The 25,729-nt window shown below is 41.0% G+C and overlaps 1 protein-coding gene across 6 annotated transcripts in view; it reads left to right on the forward strand.

Moving 5' to 3' along the window:
* PEX14 (peroxisomal biogenesis factor 14) overlaps window positions 1-25,729 on the forward strand; it is a 112,902-nt gene that overhangs the window by 1,467 nt on the left and 85,706 nt on the right. For 5 of the 6 annotated variants that reach the window (XM_033922066.1, XM_033922063.1, XM_033922062.1 and 2 more), the window contains exon 2: window positions 22,487-22,534. In XM_033922066.1, the coding sequence (XP_033777957.1) occupies window positions 22,505-22,534 (30 nt within the window). In that variant the 5' untranslated portion in view covers window positions 22,487-22,504. Of the gene's footprint in view, window positions 1-3,235; window positions 3,257-22,486; window positions 22,535-25,729 lie in introns of those variants that run through there. The other variant, XM_033922068.1, reaches the window with a different exon arrangement.

Genomic DNA, 25,729 nt, shown 5'->3' on the forward strand with positions numbered 1-25,729 from the left:
TCATTTATCGCCTCCTCCTGTAAACCTCGCTCATTGGGTAAAATTTTCCTATCTTCACCTTTCTCCACTGCCAACTCCAGACTGTGTCCATTCTACCTTGCTGCAACAGTTTGCCTGAATCAATACGTCATGTTCCATCACTGCTTGTGTTCAAATCAAGGTTCAAAATCCACTTCTTCAAAGCTGCCTTCAACTCCTAACACATACCATAGCTTAACCTCCCCCCTCCCTTGTTGTCTATCAGTTTTTGCTTAAATTGTAAGCTCTTTGAGCAGAGACCCCACCACTTATATGTACTAATGACTATTGTACAGTGCTGCATACATTCGGTAGCGCTTTAGAAATGCTTCAGTAGTTTGGTTTCTGAGTTCAGGTTTTCTAGTGGTAGGCTATTTCATGCATCTGCCAACCTTTGATTCTACCTCCTGGAGTAATGACATATCATATCTTGTTTTTTAAATTCCTTTCAAGTGATTTTGTTTTTTCTTTTGCATTATTTATTATTATTGGAGGTGTTTATGGATATCATATCTCCCCATGAGATGTAAAGCAAACGGTGGTGAAGTATCAAAAGAGGTGAATTAAAGGGGAACATTAGAAGTAGCTTCTGTTACTCATAGTGGGCCAGTAAGACTAAAGCTAAAAGTTATTAGCTGGCTGGGGACCTGGTAAAGTAACAGAATTCAGGAGAGAATTGCAATGAAATTCAAGAAAGATAAAGCCAGAAAGAAAAACCAAAATATATCCATCCTGCAAGAAGGTCCAAGTACATAAAAGAAGGGCATATAAAATGTAATTGGACATATTAAACACTTTGACATCATTCTATTGGCTCTATTCATTGTGAAAAGTCCATTTGTCCCATCCCACTATTTGCCTGTCTCTTGTTTTTGTGAGTTTGTCTTCCACGGGACTCCCTATGATATGTCAGATCAGTAAAAAGCAAATAATCTCTGTTCTTATCAAAATCAGTCTTTAGCATTTGGTAGGATACTTCGATTATATTGTTCCCTGTTGAAGGCAATATTAGTTGCTGAAACTAGGATCCTGGTTGGGATCAATAAAAGATTTACAGAATAAAGACTGATTTTGATAAGAACAGAGATTATTTGCTGTTTACTGATCTGACATCTCATCTGCCCTTCATTCAAGAAAAATAAATGTAAAGGGCCAAATTCTGAAAAGTACGCCTACATTCCGGCATAGTTTGTAGGTCCTCATTAGGCACACTTTGTAGAATTGCACTGAAGAACGCTGAGCAGTGCTCAGCATCAGGTGGATGCTTTTTAGACGTCCTTTACAGGATCGGGGTTTTTTTTTATCCGGGAGTTAGACGTCCAACCAATGTCCTTAATGTTATAATTCTGATGTTATTAGAATGGTGAATTTATGCTATTTTTTATTATAATTGTAAAATGTTGGCACCGTACCATTTTTAAAAATCTCTTTAATGTTTTCATTTATTTATTTTCTGTCACAGGTATTGAGTTGGATTCAAACTAGGAATATCAGTGTAGAAGGCTGTAGCTTTAACCAGTGTGCTACAGAGAAAGCTAACAAGTTGCATAGCAATTGTAAAACTAGGGGGTCCTTTTACAAAGGCGCGGTAGCGGTTTAACATGCAGAATACCGTGCGTTAAACCGCCTGCCGCGCTAGTACCTAACGCCTCCATTGAGGAGGCGTTAGGATTTTAGGTTTCCGCGGGGGTTAGCGCGTGATGAAATGTCCGACGCGCTAACCCCAGTAGCGCGCCTTGATAAAAGGAGCCCTAGGTCTTATAAGCATTGTAAGGAAATATACTTTTGAGCCCATGCCTAAATGGTTAGGTGCAGTTTTTCCCGAAGGGCGCCAATAGAATTATGGATGCGTCTCGAAACTCGCGTCTCCATCCTTAGGATGTCCATCTGCCAATTATCGCTTTTTAAGACCCTTAAATCACCCATTAACCAATTAGTTCGGACACCTAACTCCTGCTTAACTTTAGGCGGAACTTAGGTGTTGTTAGGCGCCCTTTATAGAATCGGGCTCAAAGTGACCAATAGGCTATATAAGGGCTTGGTGCCAGGGACTAGTTCTTATCGGTATCTTTTTTAACAACATTGTAGAGGAATTTGAGGGAAAATAATTGTAGAAAACACAAAATCTGGGAGCGGTGGAAGAAAACTAAAGGACACCTTAAATTGGAAGGATGGTTAAGGGTCTGGAAGCTATGCTTTAATACCAAAAAGTGTAAAACCATGCTTTTGGGCAAGAATTAGAAATTACCAGTGGAAGGAGATATGAGGTGCCTGTGTGAAATAAAATGGTAGGGAAAGCGTGAAAAAATTTGGGTGCATAACCTCAAATAGCAACAGATGCAATCAGAGTCTAAGAAAATGTGATAGACAATTAAACAAATTGTCACAGTTGTATAGGGCACCACCAGCCTGATAAAGATAAATTCCTAAGTAAATCGTGATTATGTTGCTCATAAATCTTATGAGCCCCAGAGGGAGGTTTTCTTTGGTACTGTACAAGTGTTAAGATGAACTTTAAAAGTATTTCCCTGTAACTTCATTGAGTGTCCCCTAATCTTTGTAATTTTTGACGGAATGAAAAATCGACCCACTTGTAACTGTTCTACTCCACTCAGGATTTTGTAGACTTCAACCATATCTCCCCTCAGCTGTCTCTTTTCCAAGCTGAAGAGCCCTAAACGTTTTAGTCTTTTCTCATACGAGAGGATTTCCATCCCACAGTACTCCATTTTTTTGCTGCATTAAACCCCCCTCCCTTTAACAAAACGGTGCAAGAGGTCCTCAGCATCGGCTCTAACATCAATAGCACTCTAGAAATGTATCTAGAATGTATCACTTGTCAATGTACTGATTCTGATGCTGGTCTCATGCTTTTCTGCTTTACCACAATGCCTTCTTTTTTTGCATAAAGTTAGTTGTTTTTTTTTTTAAATTATTGGTAGGACTGAGGATGTCGTAGTCCTTGTTTTTCACAGTTCTGTCTTGGTTGTGATTCTTGTGGGATATATTTTTGGCAGAACAATGTTACAGCGTTTCCTGTGGATGAGCTGTACTTTCCTGTGCTACTTCATTGTCAGATGTCCTGTATACAAAAGTCATCAGTGAGAGCCCATCGATAGGATGGAAACAGTTCAGAGAAGGGCCACCAAAATAATATGGGGACAGTATAAGCTGTACAAGGAGAGACTTATGACATTCAAAATGTATTCATAGAAGGCAAAGAGGCTGTAAAGTACAAGTAAGGTGGCTTTTCCGTAAAAAGAAATTCAAATGCAAGGGTATTGTGATATAGAGTTGGACAGAGAATGAACTGGAGAAAAAAAAAAATACCGAGTGTGTGGTACATGCTTAGAATCAAAGGTTTGAGGAGCTCAATTTTAATTGTGGTCTGGTATTTTGTTTTATAATGTTAATGTTCATTGTGGATTTTAAGTATGCATGTATTAAGTGTAAACTGTCTTGACCTGTGCTATGTAAATATCAAATCAAATTGTCACAGAATTCAAATATGCTTGAGACAAGTACAGAAGGGCAGTGATAAGAAAGATGGGGAGCAACAGAGTTTTGCAGATTGAGTGAGTTATGGGCTGTTGACATTATTAAATCCTGGAAACGTGTAATGTTACATTTTGTGATCCACATTGAACTTTTTGGTAAATAGTAGAGAAGTTTTTAGTTTACTTTAACTGACTATGCTTCCTAGTTAAGGGCAAAAAGGAAGACGAGGAGGTTGGGGGCCTAGTGAGTGGAATTAATAACAAAGAATGATTATGGTTTCAGAGAATTATAGGAAGTTAAAGCTTATATTACTGATTGCTGGGAGATTTCTTAACTATAGTGGTGTAGCAAAGGCGATCGGACAGTGTTGGCTGAATAGTGCTCATGAAAAAAGAACAAGACCTAGGGTGGAACTAGAGAAGCTATAAACGTAGAAAACTGCTGGGATTAAAGCAGGACCTTCATTCTTAGCTGTTCCCTGCCAATCCATGTATTTTTGTGCATTCTTAACATCTTTGATGTATCATGCTTAATTGTCTAATATCTGTCTGTCCTCCCCGTGCCCTCTAGATAATGTTTCTAACCTCCTGTATTCTCTCATTCCTATAACATCATCTCTACGCCCTCTTTGATAACATGCCTGAACAGTAATGCCAGTCTCACTTAGATAATGCTACCTGCAGGGTGTTTGTGCTAATTCACTTGACTTGGATTAATAACCGGAAATCTCCTCTTCCCCCTCTATCTCCCAGAGTAATACTTCAGCAGATCTGACACATGTCAATTCTCCTATTCCCAAATCTTAAAGTAATGTACTCTTGTATTCGATCCTAGTGAAAAGACTAAGGGCCTCTTCTCTCAAACTGTGCTAGCAGTTTGTAGCACAGTGAGCCTTGCTGAATGGTCCGCGCTGCTCCCGACGCCATTCAGCGCGGCTCTCTGCACTAAAAACTGCTAGCGCAGTTTGATAGAAGGGGCCCTAAATTAATCACCCAGCTCTAATGTAAATATTATTTTCTGTGCCTAGCCCTGGTATAAATAGCATGCCCATAAGCAAGCTTAGTGTGTACACTCTGAAACACAGAAACATGGCAGCTAAACATCATACTGCCTATCCATTCTGCCAACCCATACTAACTAGTGATCTCCATGTTTCTCAGAGATACTCTGTATTTGTTCTGTACCTTCTTTGTAACATAGTAACATAGTAAATGATGGCAGATAAAGACCTGAATAGTCCATCCAATCTGCCCATAAGTTATACTCATTAAAAAAATACATGATTAGATTAATATCTCTTCTTTGATATTTCTGGGCCGTAGACTGTAAAGTCTAGTATTGTCCTAGGTTCCAAGTGCTGAAGTTGCCATCCAAGCTCACTTCAGCCTATCCAACCATCCCATTGTTTTCAGGACATCTACCATAAAGTCTGACCAGTAACATCCTCCTGTTCCATATTAGTGGAGTTCACATTGATACCCACCCCAGGTAGTATCTCTCCCTCCACTGGGAGGCTGTTCCATGCATCCAACACTCTTTCTGTAAAGAAAAATTTTCTTAGATTACTCCTGAGCCTACCCCCTTTTGTGCTCATCCTATGCTCTTGTCCCAAACTTCCTTTTCATTGTAAGAGACCCACCTTATGTGGGTTTTTTTTACACCATGGAGGTATTTAAATGTCTTTTATCATATCTCCCCTCTCTTGCCTCTTTTCTAACGTATACATAATCAGATCTTTAAGTGACTTTATGACAAAGACCATAGACCATTTTAGTAGCTGCCCTCTAGACTGACTTTATCCTACTTGTATCCAGAATTTCACATCGTATTCTAAATGAGGTCTCACCAGAGACTTATACAAAAACCTTATCATTCCCTTTTTTCTACTGGCCATTCGACTTTCTAGGTGTCCAAGCATCTTTCTAGTTTCTCTACCTATTTGGCCACCTTAAGACCATTAGATATGATCACCCCCAGATTCTGCACTTCTTTTGTGCCTGCATTTTTTAACATTACACTTTAGCTGCCGTACTCCAGACTAGTGGTCTCCAAACGTTTTCATTTAAAGGGCTGCAGTATGAATACAGGAAAGTTCTGAGGGGCCATCAAAAGACTTCAAGCTTACATATACTACTAATTTTGGAAACCACCTTGACTTGTTTGTTCAAACTGGGTATTGAACAGTAATACTAAAATTGATTCTACAACTCTTCAAAGATATATCTTTAAAACTCTATTTTGGATTGGCAACAGTAGTAAATTTCTATAAATGAGATACCTGAGTAAGACACTTGAGAGATTATTTGCAATTATTATATCAAGTGGGCAAGATTGAAATTAATGCATTTACAGGATCTGAAGAACATTTCAGCCAACTGTTTTGGAGACCACTTCTCTAGGTCAATCCTTAAGGTTAACTAGATTCCTCTTCCTGTTTTCCTCACTTACCAGGGTTTCTATCCTGTTGCAGATTTCAGTTATCATCCATAAAAAGGCAAACTTTACCCAGTAGTCCATAGAAATGTTTTAAAAAACTGGACATTTACCACTACCCTTTGTTGCCTCCAATTCAAGCAATTCCTAACCCAGTTAGTCACTTTAGAAGCCTGAATAACTGACCACCTTAGGAGCTGGTTAAGCAGGTTGAAGCTTGAGCGGCAGTGTGCAAATGAATAACAGCTGTTGAAATAAAATGGCGAACTTGAGAAAAGAGATCGAGGGAGTTAAACACTGCTGGTTGTCTTACGGGAGGAAAAGTGGATGGTCAGTTTAGGAACTTACCAGGTTAGGGATGGTAAACATCCTAATGACATTAGTATGTACATCTCTAGCTACAGTATTTCAATAAGATTCAAGTAGTTTTCTCCCCCTTGTGGTCATTTTGTTCTGGGTCTTGTGCCCTCTATTCAGTTAGTCCAACTTCCCCCTCACTTCCTGAGACCCAAAATGCACAGCCAAAAGCCTTCACTCTCTCTTGGAATGACCTTCTTTGAAGATAAATAAATTCAGCTTTTTTTCAAATTAGTTTCTAGTCTGAATTACGGCACAGCATGGAATGAGATAGTTCCACTATTACCTCTAATCTAATATTTGTGTTGTGCACTAGGTGACTTGAGGGAAATGGGTTAGGGTGGGAGGAAGGAGCAGAAGGGGGACAGGAAACAAAACTTAAGCGAATTAAGTAAAGGTCAGGTGCTTATGAAGATCTTAGAAGAGTTAATTGTCAAAGAGTGAGGTTTTCAGTTTCTTTCGGAATAGGGTATGGTTGGTTTCCATTCTTATAGTCTCAGTGAGATCATTCCAGATTTTGTAGGACTAGGAGATTATCGTTTGTATATCTGTAGATAGCTGCATCCAGATTTTAATTAGGTATGATATCAGGAAAGTAGTCCTTCCATCAACTCATGTAAATGCTTTGGACACTCAGCATCCATTCCACATCAGATATTAATATATAGGAAGTGTAGTCAGTCCTCAGCAGAATTTGCCGTGTGGGGTAGAGGAAGCCTCAAGTGGAGCATGTCATGTGAAAAATAGAGCAGGTCTTGAGTTGTATGACAAAGGAGACATTGGTGGAGGATGTGATGTTGAGGAGAAGGTTAAAGAAGGGTGGATCTCGGAGAGACAATGATTTTTGGAGGTGGACTTTTGGATATTTTCAATCTGTCAACCCATTAGAAACCTTATTTCTCATTCTTTAGTGCAGTCAGACTCTGCTTGATAAAAGGCAAACTGCACTTTCTAAATATCATACTAATTATCTTGGAAATGAATTATTAGCAATGATTTTAGCCTTCAAAATATTTCTACATTGAGAACTGTTATAGCAGGCAATTTTCAGCACTATTCTCCCCCTCCCCAGCATTCTATCCTGTCCCCACTCCTCTGCTTTCCTCACTTCCTTCCCCCTGCACAGAACAACTCATCCCTCATCCATTCACAGGCCTTCTATGAAGATATCAAACAACTTCTGATCTTGCAGGCTGACATTTCCTGCTGCTGATTTCATGAGATCCTCAACAGGAAATTTATTGCAGGATATAAAATTTTCTTGTGGTACTGGCAGAGGAGAAATGTAGCATACACTGCTGTGTATCAGGTTCACAGCGCCTTTCTACTCTTCCTTTCAAGCTTCCTATATTAGACAGGAGAGCAGGAGATGAAGTCTTGAAGCAGGAGACTCTTGGTGCTGGAGACTGGGCAGGTCTGCTTTACCAGCTGAATAGTCTCACATACTCCAGTGGAAAATAACTTAGTTTAAGTACTAATGGAAATAATGATCAATAAACAAGAAATGTAAGTTGATGGGAGTTTATGCTTCCTTTCTCAAGCCTAAACAGTCTGAATAAAAGATGGCACATTTGCCAGAAAATACAAAGGAATCATAAAATATACATTACAATAGCAGTAGGAAGGGGTAAAAAGTTAAGCATTAGAGTGATAAAAAGCAGCAGAATTATTTCTGGTAGTGATCTTAAAAAAGTGACATCATCCTGGAGCATGAATGAATGCTTAAAAGGTATGCTTTGTGGGGAGCTAGCAAACCCATCCACATTAAAGCTTATACATCTGGTAGTTGATGGTGAAAACAAAAACTGTGGATACAGATGTTCTGGAGATAATTTATTAAACACTGACATATAAAACCATGAAAATTCAATTAAAAAAATACTGTGATAAAAATCCAACCGAACCCTACACGGTCCGTGTTTCGGCGAACACGCCTTCCTCAGGGGTCCAATGGTTTGCAACCTCACATATAGAGAATTGGACTGAAAACAGTCTATTATCTTTAAACATGTGAGCAAAGAACACCGCAGACAAGCTGAAGTAGCAAAAAAATGGTGAAAAGCAGTGCATAGGTCACAGAGGGAAAGAAAGGTCTAGAGGAAAAGCAAGGATCTGAAGCATACCTTATGACCTGCAGAGAAGGAGGATGGCAGTGTAGCACATGTTGTGGCAGAGATGGCAGCAGACTTGGGTGCAAAATGGAGAGCAGTGAGTGGCACATAATAAAGGTGGCGGTAGTCATGATCACAAGGGCTGATTATGGAAAACTGGATCTCAGAATTGAAGTGTGAATTTTCTTCAGTTAAGACAAAGATTAAAGAGGCAGTGGTGTAGATCAGTGGTTCCCAACCCTGTCCTGGAGGACCACCAGGCCAATCGGGTTTTCAGGCTAGCCCTAATGAATATGCATGGAGCAGATTTGCAAGCCTGTCACTTCCATTATATGCAAATCTCTCTCATGCATATTCATTAGGGTTAGCCTGAAAACCCGATTGGCCTGGTGGTAAAAGCGGATAGGGTAGCTGGTTTTAAGAAAGGTCTGGACAAGTTCCTGGAGGAAAAGTCCATAATCTGTTATTGACAAAGACAGAGGGGAAGCCACTGCTTGCCCTGGATTGGTAGTATGGAATATTGCTACTCCTGGGTTTTGGCCAGGTACTAGTGACCTGGATTGGCCATCATGAGAACGGGCTACTGGGCTTGATGGACCATTGGTCTGACCCAGTGAGACTATTCTTAAGTTCTTATAAGAGTTGTTTCTGGCAATAGGTGTATTGGGCTAAAATAATAATAATAACTTTATTATTTTATACCACCATAACCAAAAGTTCTAGGCAATTTACACTAGAAACATAGAAACATAGAAATAGACGGCAGATAAGGGCCAAGGCCCATCTAGTCTGCCCACCCTAATGACCCTCCCCTACCTTTGGCTAGTGAATAGAGCCCACGTGTCGATTCCATTTGGCCTTAAAATCAGGCACGCTGCTGGCCTCAATCACCTGCAGTGGAAGACTATTCCAACGATCAACCACCCTTTCAGTGAAAAAGAATTTCCTGGTGTCACCTCGTAGTTTCCCGCCTCTGATTTTCCACGGATGCCCTCTTGTTGCTGTGGGTCCCTTGAAAAAGAAGATATCTTCTTCCGCTTTGAATGCGGCCAGTGAGATACTTGAACGTCTCGATCATGTCCCCCCTCTCTCTGCGCTCCTCGAGCGAGTATAGCTGCAGTTTGTCTAACCGTTCTTCGTACGGGAGATCTTTGAGTCCCGAGACCATCCGGGTGGCCATTCTCTGAACCGATTCCAATCTCAGCACATCTTTGCGATAATGTGGCCTCCAGAATTGCACACAGTATTCCAGGTGGGGCCTCACCATGGATCTATACAATGGCATAATGACTTCCGGCTTACGGCTGACGAAACCCCTGCGTATGCAACCTAGGATCTGTCTTGCCTTGGATGAGGCCTGCTCTACCTGACTGGCAGCCTTCATGTCCTCACTGACGATCACCCCCAAGTCCCGTTCTGCTACCGTTCTTGTTAGAATCTCACCATTAAGGGTATAAGTCTTGTATGGATTATGGTTGCCTAGGTGCATGACTTTGCATTTTTTGGCATTGAAGCTAAGTTGCCAGGTCCTAAACCAGCGCTCCAGTAGGAGTAGGTCATGCATCATGTTGTCGGGCATTGAATCTTCATCCGTTGTGCATTTGCCCACTACATTACTTAGTTTGGCGTCATCGACGAATAATGCTATTTTACCTCAAAGCCCTTCTGCCAAGTCTCTTATAAAGATGTTGAATAGGGTCGGTCCCAAGACCGAGCCCTGTGGCACTCCACTGATCACCTCCGTCATTTCTGAGGGGGTGCCGTTCACCACTACCCTTTGAAGCCTACCACCAAGCCAGTTCCTAACCCATTTCGTCAATGTGTCACCTAATCCTATAGAACTCATCTTGCTCAGCAACCTGCGGTGTGGTACGCTATCGAATGCTTTGCTAAAGTCCAGGTACACGATGTCCAGGGACTCCTCAACATACAGCTTCCCCGTCACCCAGTCAAAGAAGCTGATCAGGTTGGATTGGCATGATCTCCCCTTAGTAAATCCATGTTGACGGGGGTCCCGTAGATTTTCCTAATCCAGGATCTTATCCAATTGGCGTTTGATCAGAGTTTCCATTAGTTTGCTCACTATTGATGTTAGACTCACTGGTCTGTAGTTTGCTGTCTCCATCTTTGAGCCTTTCTTGTGGAGTGGAATGACATTAGCCGTCCTCCAGTCCAACGGGACGCTTCCTGTACTAAGGGAGAGATTGAAGAGCGCCGACAGTGGCTCTGCCAAGACATCACTCAACTCTCTAAGCACCCTGGGGTGTAGGTTGTCAGGCCCCATTGCCTTGTTAATCTTGAGTTTTGACAGCTCATCGTAGACACTGCTGGGCGTAAATTCGAAGTTACTAAACGGGTCAACTGAGTCAGCCCTTGTCTGTAGTCACGGGTGAAGACTGAGCTGAAGTATTCATTTAATAGTTGGGCTTTTTCGGAATCCTTTTTCGGAATCCTTTTCCTTCTCCGTTTGGTTTCCTAAGATGTACAATCCCGCCAGAGTTTTTACTTCTATCACTGATATACCTGAAGAAGGATTTATCTCTCTTCTGGATGTTCTTTGCCAGAGACTCCTCCATGTGAAATTAAGCCTCCCTGACTGCTGTTTTGACTGCTTTTGACTTGGTCAGGTAGTCTGCTCTAGAGTCCTGTTTCCCCGATTGTTTGTAAGAGATGAATGCTTTTTTCTTCTCCTTGATGAGGTCTGAGATCTCCGCAGTGAACCATTGCGGCTTGTTGTTTCTTCGCCGCTTACTTACTAATTTAACATAGCGGTTTGTCACTTCTTGTATGGTGGCTTTCAAAGTCGACCACATTTCTTCCATGCTATCGGTTTTTGCATGGCTTTGTAGCGCCTGGTGAACAAAGGAACCCATGTCTTGGAAGTTTGTGTCCTTGAATTTGAGGACCTTGGTCAGCGTGTTAGATTTAGTGAAATCTTTCCTAAGATTGAACCATACCATGTTGTGGTCACTGGAGGCCAATGTGTCGCCCACCGAGACCTCTGTGACACTTTCTCCGTTGGTAAGTAATAGGTCCAGTATTGCCTGTTCCCTTGTTGGGTCCAACACCAGTTGCTTCAGACCAGCTCCCTTCATAGAGTTTAATAGTCTCCTGTTGCTGCCAGAATCGGAGGTTAGTGTATCCCAATCCACATCAGGCATGTTGAAGTCACCTAACAATACTGTGTCCCCACGCAAGGTGATATTTTCTATATCCCCGATTATTTCCATATCCAGGTCCACCTGTTGTCTTGGGGGTCTGTAAATTACGCCAAGATACAAGCATTTGTCCTTCCCTCTGGCCAAATTAACCCAAAGGGATTCTCCAGTGTATTGGACATCTGAGTTTCTTGTGACCTTAATGTCATCTTTAGTATATAATGCTACACCTCCTCCCAATCTGCCTTCTCTGTCCCGGCGAAGCAAGTTGTAACCCGGTATGACCATGTCCCACACGTGGGAGTCTGTGAGCCAGGTCTCAGATATCGCCACCACATCCAGGTCGGCATTCCTTATTTCTGTTTCCAACTCCAGGATCTTGTTTCCCAAACTGTGTGCGTTGACGTACATAGCCCTCCATGTTGTATTTTTGTTACGTATCAGTGGGGATATACCTGCTTGAGCTACTTGAACACCTACAGCATAATTTGTGTTATATATGTTCCCCCCAGACCCAGCAATATTTGCATTGTATATGTTCCCCCTGGACCCAGAACTACAATGTGTATTCCCCACAGACCCAGAACTACAATGTGTATTCCCCAAAGACTCAGAATTACAATGTGTACTCCCCCTAGACCTGGAATTACAATGTGGCCCATACTTATGATGTGAACCTACCCACGACTCGAAGGTGTGTGTACTCGCCCCTGACCCAGACTTTCGGTGACTACTTACCACATCCTCAAAACAGTATTTGCAGTTTAGTTCGCCAGGTATGTTGTTTGTGTCTGTACCCTCCCCCGACTTACCTAGTTTAAAGCCCTGTGAAGTAGGCGGGCTAGACGGTGTCCAAGGACATTCTTCCCTCTTCTGGTCAGGTGTAGGCCGTCGTGTCCATGTAGTCCGTGCATAGCTTCTCCATGGTGCAGGAATCCGAAGTTCATCTCCTTGCACCATCCTCGCAGCCAGTCGTTTGCCCTCTGTATTCGATCATCTCTGGCTCTGCCCTTGCCCCTCACAGGGAGAATCAAGGAGAAGACCACCTGTGCATTCATCCTCCTTAGCTTCTCCCCCAGGGCTCTGAAGTCCTCAGGTATGCTGTTCGTGGTGCTCTTGGCGGTGTCGTTAGTTCCGACGTGGATTAGAATCATGGGGAAGTGATCAAGGATCCTGGCCCCTGGCAAACAGCAGACCTCTCTTGATTGTAGTCTGATCTGCAAATTGGTCCCTCGGTGCCCCTCAGCAGCGAATCCCCAATGACCACCACTCTACTGGACAATGGCAAAATACAATAATACAGTAAAAAATACAAATATTTGTAAAATAGAATTTCAATAGTAAAACTCACTAAGTAATAAACTTATCGAACAAAGGTTGGGGAGTGGAATGACTTAACACAAAAAGGAGCAAGGCGGCTTTAGGTTCAAAGGGGAAGAAAGCAAGCAGAGGTTAATTACATTATGTAACACGATTTTTTTTCCTGGACAGTAAGTGTAAGGCTCATGCCTAAAAAGTATAGAAAATGTCTGTTTTCATAAAACTTTGCTTTTGTGACCAAAGTAGTTAAATTTTGCAATTTACATATTTAAAACATGAAGATGCTGAATTTTCATCTTTTCATTCTTATAAAGTCATAAAAAGCAACATATGGATTACAATTAACATGTATTTATATTGAAGTTATAAAAAGATGACCACAGAAGATTTAGATGTGAATAGTTTTTTGAGATTTGCAATTATATTTTAAGTCACTTTCACGAATCAACCCCCAGATGTAGTCTCCCATCCTGTTCTCCTTGGTGTCGGTATTCTATAACTACACGTGCAACTTTATGGAACGCCCATGCCCCTCCCATGACCACACCCCCTTTGGGGATATACTCTATGGGAGTTTGGCGCCTTGCCTTATGCACTGCCAGATGTTCCCACAAATTTTAATGCATGCCAATTAACAGCAATAACTGGCCATTGGCATCCAGTTGTTGATGTTTTAAGACTCAACCAATTAATTTGCACGTACATCTTGACAATATGCCCAAATTTGGGCATCATATATAGAATTCAGGGGAATGTGGGTAGAAAGAATAGGCTAAAAAAATTGAAGCTTAGTATAAGAAGCTTTGCCTGTTTTTGAAATCACTTGAGTTCTCCCAGGTAAAATAGTTTTTTTGAGACTGGGAAAAGGGATGTTTTGGAGGTCCCAGTATGAGATTTTACTACAAGGCTGCTGAAATATGGACAGCTACAAAATGGTTTCAAAACCATTCCCGTAAATTTTGGATCTCTGTTGAATAAGATATGGTAGGCCCTGTTTCTTTGAGTTACTCGATGTGGCTTCCTAGAAAATATTGATCTCTGGGAAAAGATGCTTCCCTATTACAGAATATATATTAAAAATCTGAGATGCAATGAGCTTATCTCCTGATTTTCAACTCTTTAGGCCTTCTCCAATTAGATATAATTCTCTTTTTCAGTAAGATCTGGGCTTGTCTATATACAAACAGTGAGAGGGCTGGGATTGATACAGTGGGGGGGGGGGGGGGGTCAGATGTTTGAAGATTCTACTCTATTACCTTTCGACACTCCTTTGAACACATATCAGATCCCTCACTCTCATCGCTAAGCATGTACTCAACTTATTAATTTGCTTACAAGTAAAGCTATGCTACTGTTTAGAGGACATTTGTGAATATTTTTGTTCTACTGAGCCCTTGATTGTTATTTTGTATAAATACGTGCAAGACTAAAATCTCCAGAATTACAACATAAGGCTAAATTGGAGCAGGAATTAGGGCTATACTACAAGGCTTCTGAATGGGCAGACATGGAATATTTTTGGGCAAAATTAGCAGTAACTACTAACACACAGCAAAGTAATATTAAAATTGTATATCATTGGTATTTGACTCCTGAGAAGCTTAGTCAGTGGTACTTGCTTCCTCATCTACCTGCTGGAGGCAGTGTGGTGGGAAGGACACATTGGAATATATTTGGTGACTTGGCTAAAAACCAAGGTGTACTGGAAGAGTATACAATTATTGGCAGTTTGTTTTGTTGTGAATATTCTGTGTTTGTTTTATTGTAATCCACCCAGTTTGTAGGCGGAAAATAATTTTTTTTTAAATTAAATAAGAAATTAAATTGCTTAGAAGGCTTTAGGTTCCTTGAGATCCTGGTATCTTTTTACTAATTAGAAAATTCCCTCTGTTGAGACAGGCTGGCACTACTTTGGTTAGACATTGTCTGACTGCAGCTAAATTGACTTTGGCAGCTGCCTGGAAGGAAGTGAAAGTACCACCTATGCATAGATGGCTGACCAAACTAGGTTTTATATACATTATATATAAAACCTAGTTTTGTATATCATTTGTAGTATCTTTCTAATCATTGTAAACCACATAGAACTTCACGGTCCTGCGGTATATAAACTTGTTATTATTATTTTTATATATAGGATAGAAAAGTTTACTGCCTTAAGGAGAAAGTCAATAGGTAAAAGGGAAAAAGTTTGGAAGAGTTCTCTCTAGATATTAAAATATTTGCTAGTATTAGTTGAGAGTTTGGCGTTAATTATGCCAACATTGATGCAACCAGATTGAATAGGTTTGATAAAAGGGAGGCAGGCCTCTATAATTTTAAGAGGGTGCTCAATCTAATCTGGGTTTCAAAGGAAAAGGGCATGCAGTGGAGGAGAAGCCTAATGATTAGTATAGCAGCCTGAGAAACGGGTTTGATTCCCACTTCAGCTCTTTGTGATTCTGGGCAAGTCATTTACCCTTCATTACCCCAGGTACAAAATAGATACCTGTATAGAATATGTAAACCGCTTTGATTGTAACCACAGAAAAGCTGTATTTCAAGTTCCTTCCCCCTTATGGTAGCACTGCCACAGCTGGTGTACCTGCTTCAGGCATAAAGGGGGTAATTCTCCCAGGTTGTAGTTGACAAGAAGGTGCATGAATGGCCTCATGTAATACCGATTAGTGGAAAAATGTTGGTGGGTGTATACATGAGTGAAGTTTGTGAGGGGCATAGGATGCTATAATTTATACATGTCCCAGCTCATCTGCACCAGCTGTATTGCTGGTATAAGAGCTCATATCTTACATGTAAGTGTATTTTCAGCCACTTGCATTAATATTTTATAAAGAAAAATAAACACTTTCCCCCCTTTTATTAAGCAACGGTAGAGGTTTCTACTGCGACCCACAGTTCTAAATGCTCCAATACTATAAATTGTAAACTTCCCTCACCATTCTTGGACTTTTGTGATAGCTTTACTATTCCACTTCTTTCATCATCTATCTTTAGTAATTCATTTTTCTGCTATATATAATATAATTTTGAATGTAAACCGCTGAGGTCTGTAATATGGTGATGCGGTATAACAAATGCTAATAAATATAACATAACGTACTGCTCCAACACTCATAGGAATTGTGTGGTTGTCGGAGCAGTGTCAGAACATTTAGCACTCTGAGCCACGGTAGAAATCTCTACTGTGGCTTAGTAAAAGGGGTGGATATTCGTACTTTTTTTCTTTATAGAATAGGCATAGAATAAATACCATAAACACTGTCTATAGAAGGCATCATATTGTAGAATCACCCATCACATGTGGAAATATGGAAAGGGGAACTACAAATATAAAGAAAGGTGTTCAAACTTAACTGGGAGAACCTCCCCCCTCCCCCGTCCCACCAAGAAAGCTATTATATGGAAATAAAGATTGGAGGGTTGGGAGTTTATTGATATTCTCTTTTGTCAGCATAGTTCAATCAATCCTAGACTGGAAGGGGATCAAGTAGACACAAATGGGCTCATATAGAGAGTAAGTCCGTCACATTGCAATTTGATTTTTTTCATGGGTGGAGAGAGGAGCAAAGAAACTAGGGACCATTAAAAAAAACATTTTGTTTGGTAAATTGTATGGATGTGGTATGGCCTTAGAATCTGTCAATAGCTAATGGGGAAGAGTTTATGACTGTAATCTACCAGATAACTTGAATTTTGCTCCTTGTCCCTTCCCAAGACTAGACTTCACCCCTATATACACCCACCAACACTTTTCCGCTAGTCTTTATTACATGAGGACATTCATGCTCCACCTTGTCACCTACACCCTGGGAGAATTACCCCCTTTATGCCTGGAGCAGGGGAGCCTGCAGACAACATACCAGTTGTGATTGTCCAGGTCTCGTCATGGCTAAGTAAGTGAACCGATGTTTTAGACAGACAATCGCAACAATTATGACACCAACTGCAGAAGCCTAAGAGAACAAATATGTCAGTCTGAGGGAACCCGAGGAAAACATTAATATTGGAGTGAAGGATTGATATGGTTATTTACAAATATGACCGTATTGAAGGCAAGAGGATCTCATCAGATCAAGGAAGACAGGATTATTAGACTTCTGGTTAGTATGTTATATATATATATTAATGGGAGAACCAGAGTAAGGTCTGCCTAATTCAAGACAGAATAGAAAAAACAACAACCTGAGAAACAATGACAAGAAGAAAGAAACAATGACAAGAAGTGCTCCAAAAATTAGGCGAGGTATCTGTGTCAAGGAAAATGGATACTTAGTATTTAACACCAGTTCAGTTCACTAAGATATTTCCTAGTTTCTCCAATCAGTGCTTGAGGTGGTGTGAGCAAGTGGGTTTTTTTCACCTGTGATGGGCTTGCCTAGTCATTCAGGTATTCTGGTGATCAGCAGGTGAAGTTACTCAGGTGAAGGTAAATAGACACATTACCTTACTGCAACTTGTCCTGGTGGGTCCAGAGTAGAAGAGGTTACAAGGGAAACTAGTGAAGCAGTGTTAGAATGGAACATTGACTGGTAAGAATGAATGAGGTTTGCCAACAGGTTTGTGTCTTGAGAAACTTTCAAGATTCGATGAAATATAGGCCCCCTACTCAAACGAGAAATATCCAAAGCTAGGGAAACTGAACAAACAAAATGCCAGGATCCTGTGGTACTGCTAAGAAAGGGAGTTTTGAATGCCACAAGGAGTTCAGGGTGGGAAGAGGGGGGGAATGGAGAGCATTTAAGGGATCTATTGAGTACAGTGGGGACCGAAGAATCAGGGGGACAGTAGGAGAGAAAGCTTGGGCTTTTGTATGATAGATCCCCCCAATAAAGGCTAAATAGGGGGGAGGGTGGGCCAAGTCGATGTTAACCCTTTCAAGGCCTTGTTGCCACAACTGAAACCCTTTAAACATAAAAATATTGTGGGCACAAAAGGGTTAAGTCCTTTTTATGTCTTTGGTGAAGGAAAGGTAAAGGGATGGGACTTGATATACCACTTTTTCTGTGTGGTTAAAATCAAAGCCGTTTACATTAGACTGGTACTTATTTTGTATTTGGGGCAATGAAATATTAAGTGACTTGCCCAGAGTCACAAGGAGCTGCACTGGGAATCAAACTCGCAACCTCAGGGTGCTGAGGCAGCTGCTCTAACCACTAGGCACTCTTCCACTCCATTCCAACTTCAAATATCTTATATTCCTTCAGAGTTCTGAATTTCTCTTTTTGCTTCCTGCTCGTTGGCCTAGTCCCAAAAGATATCCTCACATGGAGATCTTACCTTGGTTTGCTTAGTGTTTTGGATCTTTTTTTTCCCATGTGAGCTGATTCTTATCATTAATATCTAACCTTTTGCACCAGTGCAATATTCCGTTTTACAATTTCTATGTTGAATAATAATATATATAGATGTATATATTCAAAGCACTTACAAAGTTACATGGACCATTCTGCCGTCATTTACTATGTATGGAACTTTGCAAATCTAATTGCTTTGAAAATGAGCCCCATACTATATTAGAGAAGTGTGAGGAAGATCCTCAAATATTGAGTGACTTTCCCATGTTTAACTGTGGAGTCCAGCGATATGTGGTAGCCTGCGTCATTCTCTTCATTGTGAGTTTCTTTTGGAAGCTTGTTTTTTCCTAATTGTTTTGTGCTTCAAATTCTATGACTGTCGGAAAGGCCAGTAGCGACAGAATAGAGAATATCTCCTACCATGACTAGTGTGACCATATGGCTCCAGAAAAAAGGGGACAGATTGAGACATCCGGGTTTTACTTCCATTGAAAGCAGATTGGACTATTGCAACTCTATCTACTTAAGCTTAACTAAGAAAAACCTCCACAGACTCCAACGGATTCAGAATGCCGCAGCCAAGCTCATCTTCGCTAAAAGTAAATTTGACCATGTCTCCCCACTCCTGGCCAAGCTCCACTGGCTTCCGATAATCACCAGGGTCCACTATAAATGCGCCTGTTTAACTCTCAAAATCCTATATGGTATCCTCCCTCCCTTTATCCCTCTTTCTTGGAATTCCTCAAACCCTAATACCACCAGATCCTCCCACAAATTAAAACTATCCTTCCCCTCGCTAAAAGGCATTTCCCACACAGGAAAGCTAGGGACCTCCCTCCACTTCAAAATCACTGAGCTCTGGAACAACCTTACCTCCCCTCTTCGGAACTTGAGCTCTCTCCAAGTTTTCTGCAAACATCTGAAAACCTGGCTTTTCTCCAAAAATGTAAGTCTCCCTCCAACTTAGGAATCAAGGAAACTCTTATATCTTGGCATCCCAAGTCCTCTAAATTTTCTTCACACTTCTACCTCTAACCCTCTGTTGTAGTTCCTTCCTATTTCTCCTACTGTAAACCGCATCGAGCTCTACGAACGTGGAGATGATGCGGTATACAAACCTAAGGATTAGATTAGATTAGATTAGATTGAGACATCTTGGTTGCTTTCAATGGAAGTAAAAACCGGATGTCTCAGTCTGTCCCCTTTTTTCTGGAGCCATATGGTCACACTAACCATGACTCATCCAGAATAGTGGCCGTGGTTCTTATGATTATTTTGCCATCATGTATAGCTCTGGATTGCATGCTATTGAGAGAGATACTTGGAACAGTGCCTCCCATCAATCTTCCCCCTCCTTGCGGCTCTCAGGGCTGCTAATATCCATTTATTGCTTTCATATCAGGAACAGGTATAGCTGTCCTTTTATTTTATTTGGCTGGTGAGTGTCTGTCTTTTCTTTACTTTTCTATCTTGTTGGCGCTGGGGAATTATGGAGTGTGTGGTTTGATTGGTTATCTATAAAATAGGTGGCCAGTATAACGCAACCCCTGATTCAGGGTTATCCCTAGGTTTAATTTTGATTAGTAAATCTCATGTATAGCAATAAAGATAATATTTATAAAAACAAAAAAGATAAGAGCAGGATGGAAACGGTGGAGGGGGGGTCTTGTAAAGGAAGTGTGTCCATTCCTTAAAAAGCAGAGCTACAGAAAAGAAGCGGAAGGATTCCCCTTCCTAGTACAGTTTGAAAGGGTCCAGAGAAGAGTGACTAAAATGGTTAAGGGGCTGGAGGAGTTGCCGTACAGTGAGAGATTAGAAACACTGGTCCTCTTCTCCCTTGAAAAGAGGGGACATGATCGAAACGTTCAAGATAATGAAGGGAATAGACTTAGTAGATAAAGACAGGTTGTTCACCCTCTCCAAGGTAGGGAGAACGAGAGGGCACTCTCTAAAGTTGAAAGGGGATAGATTCCATACGAATATAAGAAAGTTCTTCACTCAGAGAGTGGTAGAAAACTGGAACGCTTTTCCGGAGGCTGTTATTGGGGAAAACACCCTCCAGGGATTCAAGACAAAGTTAGACAAGTTCCTGCTGAACCAGAATGTACGCAGGTAAGGCTAGACTCAGTTAGGGCACTGGTCTTTGACCTAAGGGCTGCCGCGGGAGCGGAATGCTGGGTGCGATGGACCACTTGTCTGACCCAGCAGCAGCAATTCTTATGTTCTTATCAGAACTATCCTGCCTGTTCCAGCAACTGGCTGAGTGAATATTGAGCAGCTTTAGAAGCTGGTGTCAAATACACATGGAGGTACAGAATTCTAGCTCTTGTGTGTGTTTTGGGCGCTAGTCTGTTGGTTCCAATGACACTCTTTAGTACCGAGTGCTGTTGTTTATAGTATGTCTCTCTCTATTTTATTATATTAATGCCTCTCTGTCTTATTACATTAGTTGACATTGCCTTTTAATGTTGGATTTAGTGGTTTTATGTACATTAGAGAGCATTATTTCATCAATAAGGGTATAAAGAGCATTATCACTGAAGTTTCTCTTTCAAAATCAAAAATATAAATGAGTTAAGCATATTAACTTAGGGGTCCTTTTACTAAGGCAAGTTAGCCGTTTTAGTGCATGCTAACGGAACCATTATAGTCTAGCGTGCCTTAGTAAAAGAGGGGGTTAATCTAAGCTCTTCTGAGCAGGGACTGTCTATTGTATGTTAAAATGTACCGCTCTGCGTATGCCTTTCAGCACTATAGAAATAATAAATAGTAGTAGTAATGCCATGAAATTTCATATGGGTAGATATTTTTATTAGATTTTAAGTTATGTGTATTATGAATATGATAAGCACACTTTTTAATGTTTATGTTTTTATTTTTTAAAGAAACACTATTGTGTCATTATGTAGATAGTAGTTTAAAAGGATTTGGGAGTCTGCATTAGTAATTTATATTTATATACTAACTAATGTTATGTGATTTATAAGTTAGCATTTAAGTATAATATTGATTGAAAATCATAGGATTGATATTGCGGTGTTTGGGCTTTTTTTTGTGTACCATTATATGAGTGACATTCTTCAAACAGAACATAAATGGTATGTACTGCTCTTTAAATACTTTTTATGTTTTTCCAATTAATTATTGATGTTCATATAGATGTTTTAATTTTTTATTTATAAGACTCCTGAGGAAGGCTCTAAGGTGCCGAAACACAGGCTGTATTGAGTCTGATGATTGTTTTAGTGCAGGGCTGCCCAAGTCCGGTCCTTGAGATCTACTGGCAGGCCAGGTTTTCAGGATATCCACAGTAAATATCCATGAGAGAAATTTGCCTGCACTGTCTTCTTGGTGTACAAATCTCTCTCATGCATGTTCATTGTGGATATCCTGAAAAGAATAAGTGACACAGGATGAAAGTGAAAGGGGATAGATCCAACAGTAATCTGTGAAAATAGAAGGGTTGGTGGAAGCGTGGAAAGGCCTTCCAGCGGAGGTGGTGAAACAATGAACTGATCTGAAAGCATGGGATAAGCACAGAAGATCTCTAAGAGAAAGAGTCAGCCCAACCATTAGTCAGTACTAGGCAATCGCCTAGGACATCAGCTTTTAGGGGGTGCCAAACAGCAGCTGCAGTCAAATCAAGGAGAGTGGGTAGTTTTTGAATGGTCTGTTTACCCAGACTATTCTGGAAAAGGTAGTATTATGATTGCTTGGGATGGGGGGGCAAGGGGTCTAAAAGTTGATTGGAAGGGGCATAAGGTTGAAGGTTTGCCTAGAGCACCCAACACCCTTGTCATGACCCTTCTAAGAGACAGACAGAATTGTAGAGCTTAATTATTAGTATGGGTGGGCAGACTTGATCACTTATGTGGTTTTAATCTGTCTGCATTTTCTATGTTCCTATACAAAGGGGAACATGAGATAGAGGTGATGGGGAATAAAAGACAGTTTCTGTTCCATGCTGCTGAGCAAGGCTACACAAAAATGAGGTCTTTGCCATCTAGAAGGCAGTATAAGAAATATGTCTTGTATTTGGATCATGCTGTTGAAGGTATTGAGCTGAGCAGAAAACTCAGGACTGTATTCATTCAGGATCTGTACTCCTGGTACAGAGTGACAATATGAGACTTATTCCATGAGAATTTCCAGCCGCTTTGAAGTAATGCAAAATGCTCAGACTAAATGGGGTCCAAGATCTGAGGTAATATGTACCTCTGAATTGCAAAATGGGAGAATTTCCAGATGTGTCCAGCAGATGGTGATACAGCCTAATTTTTTTGTTATTCCCTTGCAGCCAACTTCACCATTGGATATGGAGAATGCCATCCCACGAGAAAAACTAGTAAGTCTTCTTAGGATAATGTGTGATCCTTTCTTATATTAAAGACAATGCAGAATACTCAAGCAAATCTTAAATGTACAACTTGACATATGGTAATTCTTCTTTGTGCCCTCTAACTTTCCTGTTCTTTTAAACTGTACAGCTTGTGTGTAAATTGTTACCAGTTCCTATTCTGCATACTTAAGGTGGATTTAAAGTGCCCATGGATCCTAGGTTGATCACATCACCTCTGTGAAGAGGTTTGGATGATGGCCCTGTACAAAGATATTTTTAATTATTGATATATATATGGGTGCAGGGTTGGATAATTTGCCCAGAGGAGGGCGACGAAAATTATAGGAAGCTTGCGCCAGAAGACGTATGAGGAGAGACTGGAAGCCCTAAATATGTCTACCCTAGAGGAAAGGAGGGACAGGGGAGATATGATTCAGACGTTCAAATACTTGAAGGGTATTAACATAGAACAAAATATTTTCCAGAGAAAGGAAAATGGTAAAACCAGAGGACATAATTTGAGGTTGAGGGGTGGTAGATTCAAGAGTAATATTAGGAAATTCGAGAGAGGTGGTGGAGAGGAAAATGGTGACTGAGTTCAAAGAAGCGTGGGATGAACACAGAGGATCTAGAATCAGAAAATAATATTAAATATTGAACTAAGGCCAATACTGGGCAGACTTGCACGGTCTGTGTCTGTATATGGCCGTTTGGGGGAGGATGGGCTGGAGAGGGTTTCAATGGCTGGGAGGGTTTAGATTGGCGGGAGTAGGTTTTGACAGAGATTTTGGCAGTTGGAACCCAAGCACAGTACCGGGTAGAGCTTTGGATTCTTGCCCAGAAATAGCTAAGAAGAAAAATTTTAAAAAATTTAAATTGAATTAGGTTGGGAAGACTGGATGGACTATTCGGGTCTTTATCTGCTGTCATCTACTATGTTACTATGCAGACTTATTTTCAGCTCCCAAGAGTTCTGTATTCCTTAAAAACTGAAAGTTGTGTTTGTTTTGTGGGTTCTTGTTGAAATATCAATGCTCCCACTTTCTTAGACTGAGGAAAAATTTCAGGTATCCATTTTAGACCTTTCCCATTTGCTCCTTCTTTGTAACCATTAGCTGCTGATTTGGCTAGTACCCCTGCTGCCAGGTGCTGGAGGGAAAGTGTTCTCTGAATCTTTTAATGCTCTCTTCCTACCAGCAGGGGTAACTAAAGTAGCATCTGTTGCCTTTTTTCTGCCCCAGGGCCTATGAATGTTTAGGTGCTGTTAATGTTTTGATCATGGGCTGGATTAAAATCCAGGAGGCAGGTTAGTTTAACTACATAAATTGCAATATGACTCTCATCACTGAAGAAGTCCCCTTTCCTATCCTCTGCACCCTTTTAGTGCTTCTTTCTCTCCCTTATTCCAACAGTCCTCCCCTATAGGTGCTTCTCTCTCTCTCTTTCTTCCAATCCCCTCTCCTGTGGGTTCTTTCTTTCTTTCTCTCCTCTCCCATGCAGCACTACCCTACTCCATGCACTTTTCTCCAGTACTCTCTCCTTTCCATAATGCTTCTCCATCCCTCTTCCCTTCATGCTGTTTCTCCAGCCCACTTCCCCAAGTTTATTATTTCTTTGATATACTGGCTATCAAAAAAAGTATATAGACAGTTTACAATCAATAAAAAGCATTCAAACAAAAGTACAGTATAAGCGATTAAGATTTGCAAAAAATAAAAAAGAGGGGATTGCAAGACTAAGAGGGACTAACATGACAAGAAGGAAGGAACAAAAGGTAGTAAAAAAAAAAAAATACATCGAGATTTAAAAAAATAAAATAATGGAGGGGGGAGGGTTGGTGTTTCCTCGGGCCTAGCCACTGTAATTTAATCTTCAGGCATCTGGCAGCACAACGAGGTGAGCCTGCTTCCTCCAGCTTGCCCCGGAAGCCACCTTTCTGCAGTGACTTCCAGGACCTGCATAGAGGTGACTTCTGGGGCAGGCTGGCAGCAGCAGGTTTACCTCATTGCTGCTGCCAGTTGCCTGAAGATTAAATTACAGCAGCCAGACCTGGGGAGGAGGTAGGTGGAGTTGAGAGAGCTGGCTAAACCCAGATAGACTTCCTCATTTTAAAAAACCAAAACCATTCAGACACCCAGACAGTCCACTAAAAAGAGATTATTGAGTTTTCCTGGATGACTGGTAACCCTAGTCACTGAGCCACAACTTGTGGCACAACAAGCATCTATAAGGGGAGGGGTTTATATATTGTGGGCATGTTAGACAGTATTCAAGGCTATAGATGGGGTATGTAATGTGTTGACAGGGCTGTACCAGGACATTTGGTCATCTTTGCCTTTAATTTTGGTGCATCTCCACTGTTTAGTTTTCTCTGAGCAGCTTCCTGTGTTTTGTGTCGGAGAAAATGTTTCTTTTTATTTGCATTCTCTCTGAAATGCACATTGTTGTCTTCTAGAGAAGACGAGCAGCCTGGTGCTGGCGGCACCCATTTGTACAAATAGCTGCTGGGCACAATAAATATTTGGGCAGCGCCACAGTAGGGAGGAATAGGTAGACAAATCATAGACGCTTTGTGCTAGGTAGGGAAGAAGAGACACTGTCTAGGCCTCTCTCATGGTTTCTGTTCCTCTCTTCTCTAACTGTCTCTCTTTTCTATTCATCATTTAGGGTTTTGGCAGTTCTGAGTACAGCTCTGCCTGTGCAAATAAAATAACCTGTTGAAAGTGTATTAACTCCACTTTTCCCATGTGTCTGTATTTCATACACCTCTTTACTGGCAGGCCATGGGATCTCCCTCATGAGATATGGAGGTGTGTATGACTGGCGCTGAGAATGCTGATTTAAGGCAGCACCATTTCAAACAGCGCCGGTTCTTAAGGAAAGCCCAAAAGTAAAGGTCATAGTATTCGTAGGGATCAGAGCCCCTAAATTTTCTCAGACTGTTCTAACATCGTCTGATCCAGAACTTGCGTTTTGGATTTTAGATTTAATTATTTGTATTTTCAAATCAGAGAACAAGGCCAGTGACAGTTCAGCTACATTGGCCCAGAGTGCTTAAAAGTTTATTTGCCACTTGAGGCAATGAGGAGTGAAGTAACTTCCCAAAGGTCATGAAAAGTGTCGCTGGCAGAAGCAGGATTGGAACTCTGGCTGCTCTGAACTTTGCTCTAACATTAGGTTATTCTTTCCCCCTGTCCAATT

Source organism: Geotrypetes seraphini, chromosome 15, assembly GCF_902459505.1.
Source record: "Geotrypetes seraphini chromosome 15, aGeoSer1.1, whole genome shotgun sequence".
In the NCBI taxonomy this organism is placed as follows: domain Eukaryota; kingdom Metazoa; phylum Chordata; class Amphibia; order Gymnophiona; family Dermophiidae; genus Geotrypetes; species Geotrypetes seraphini.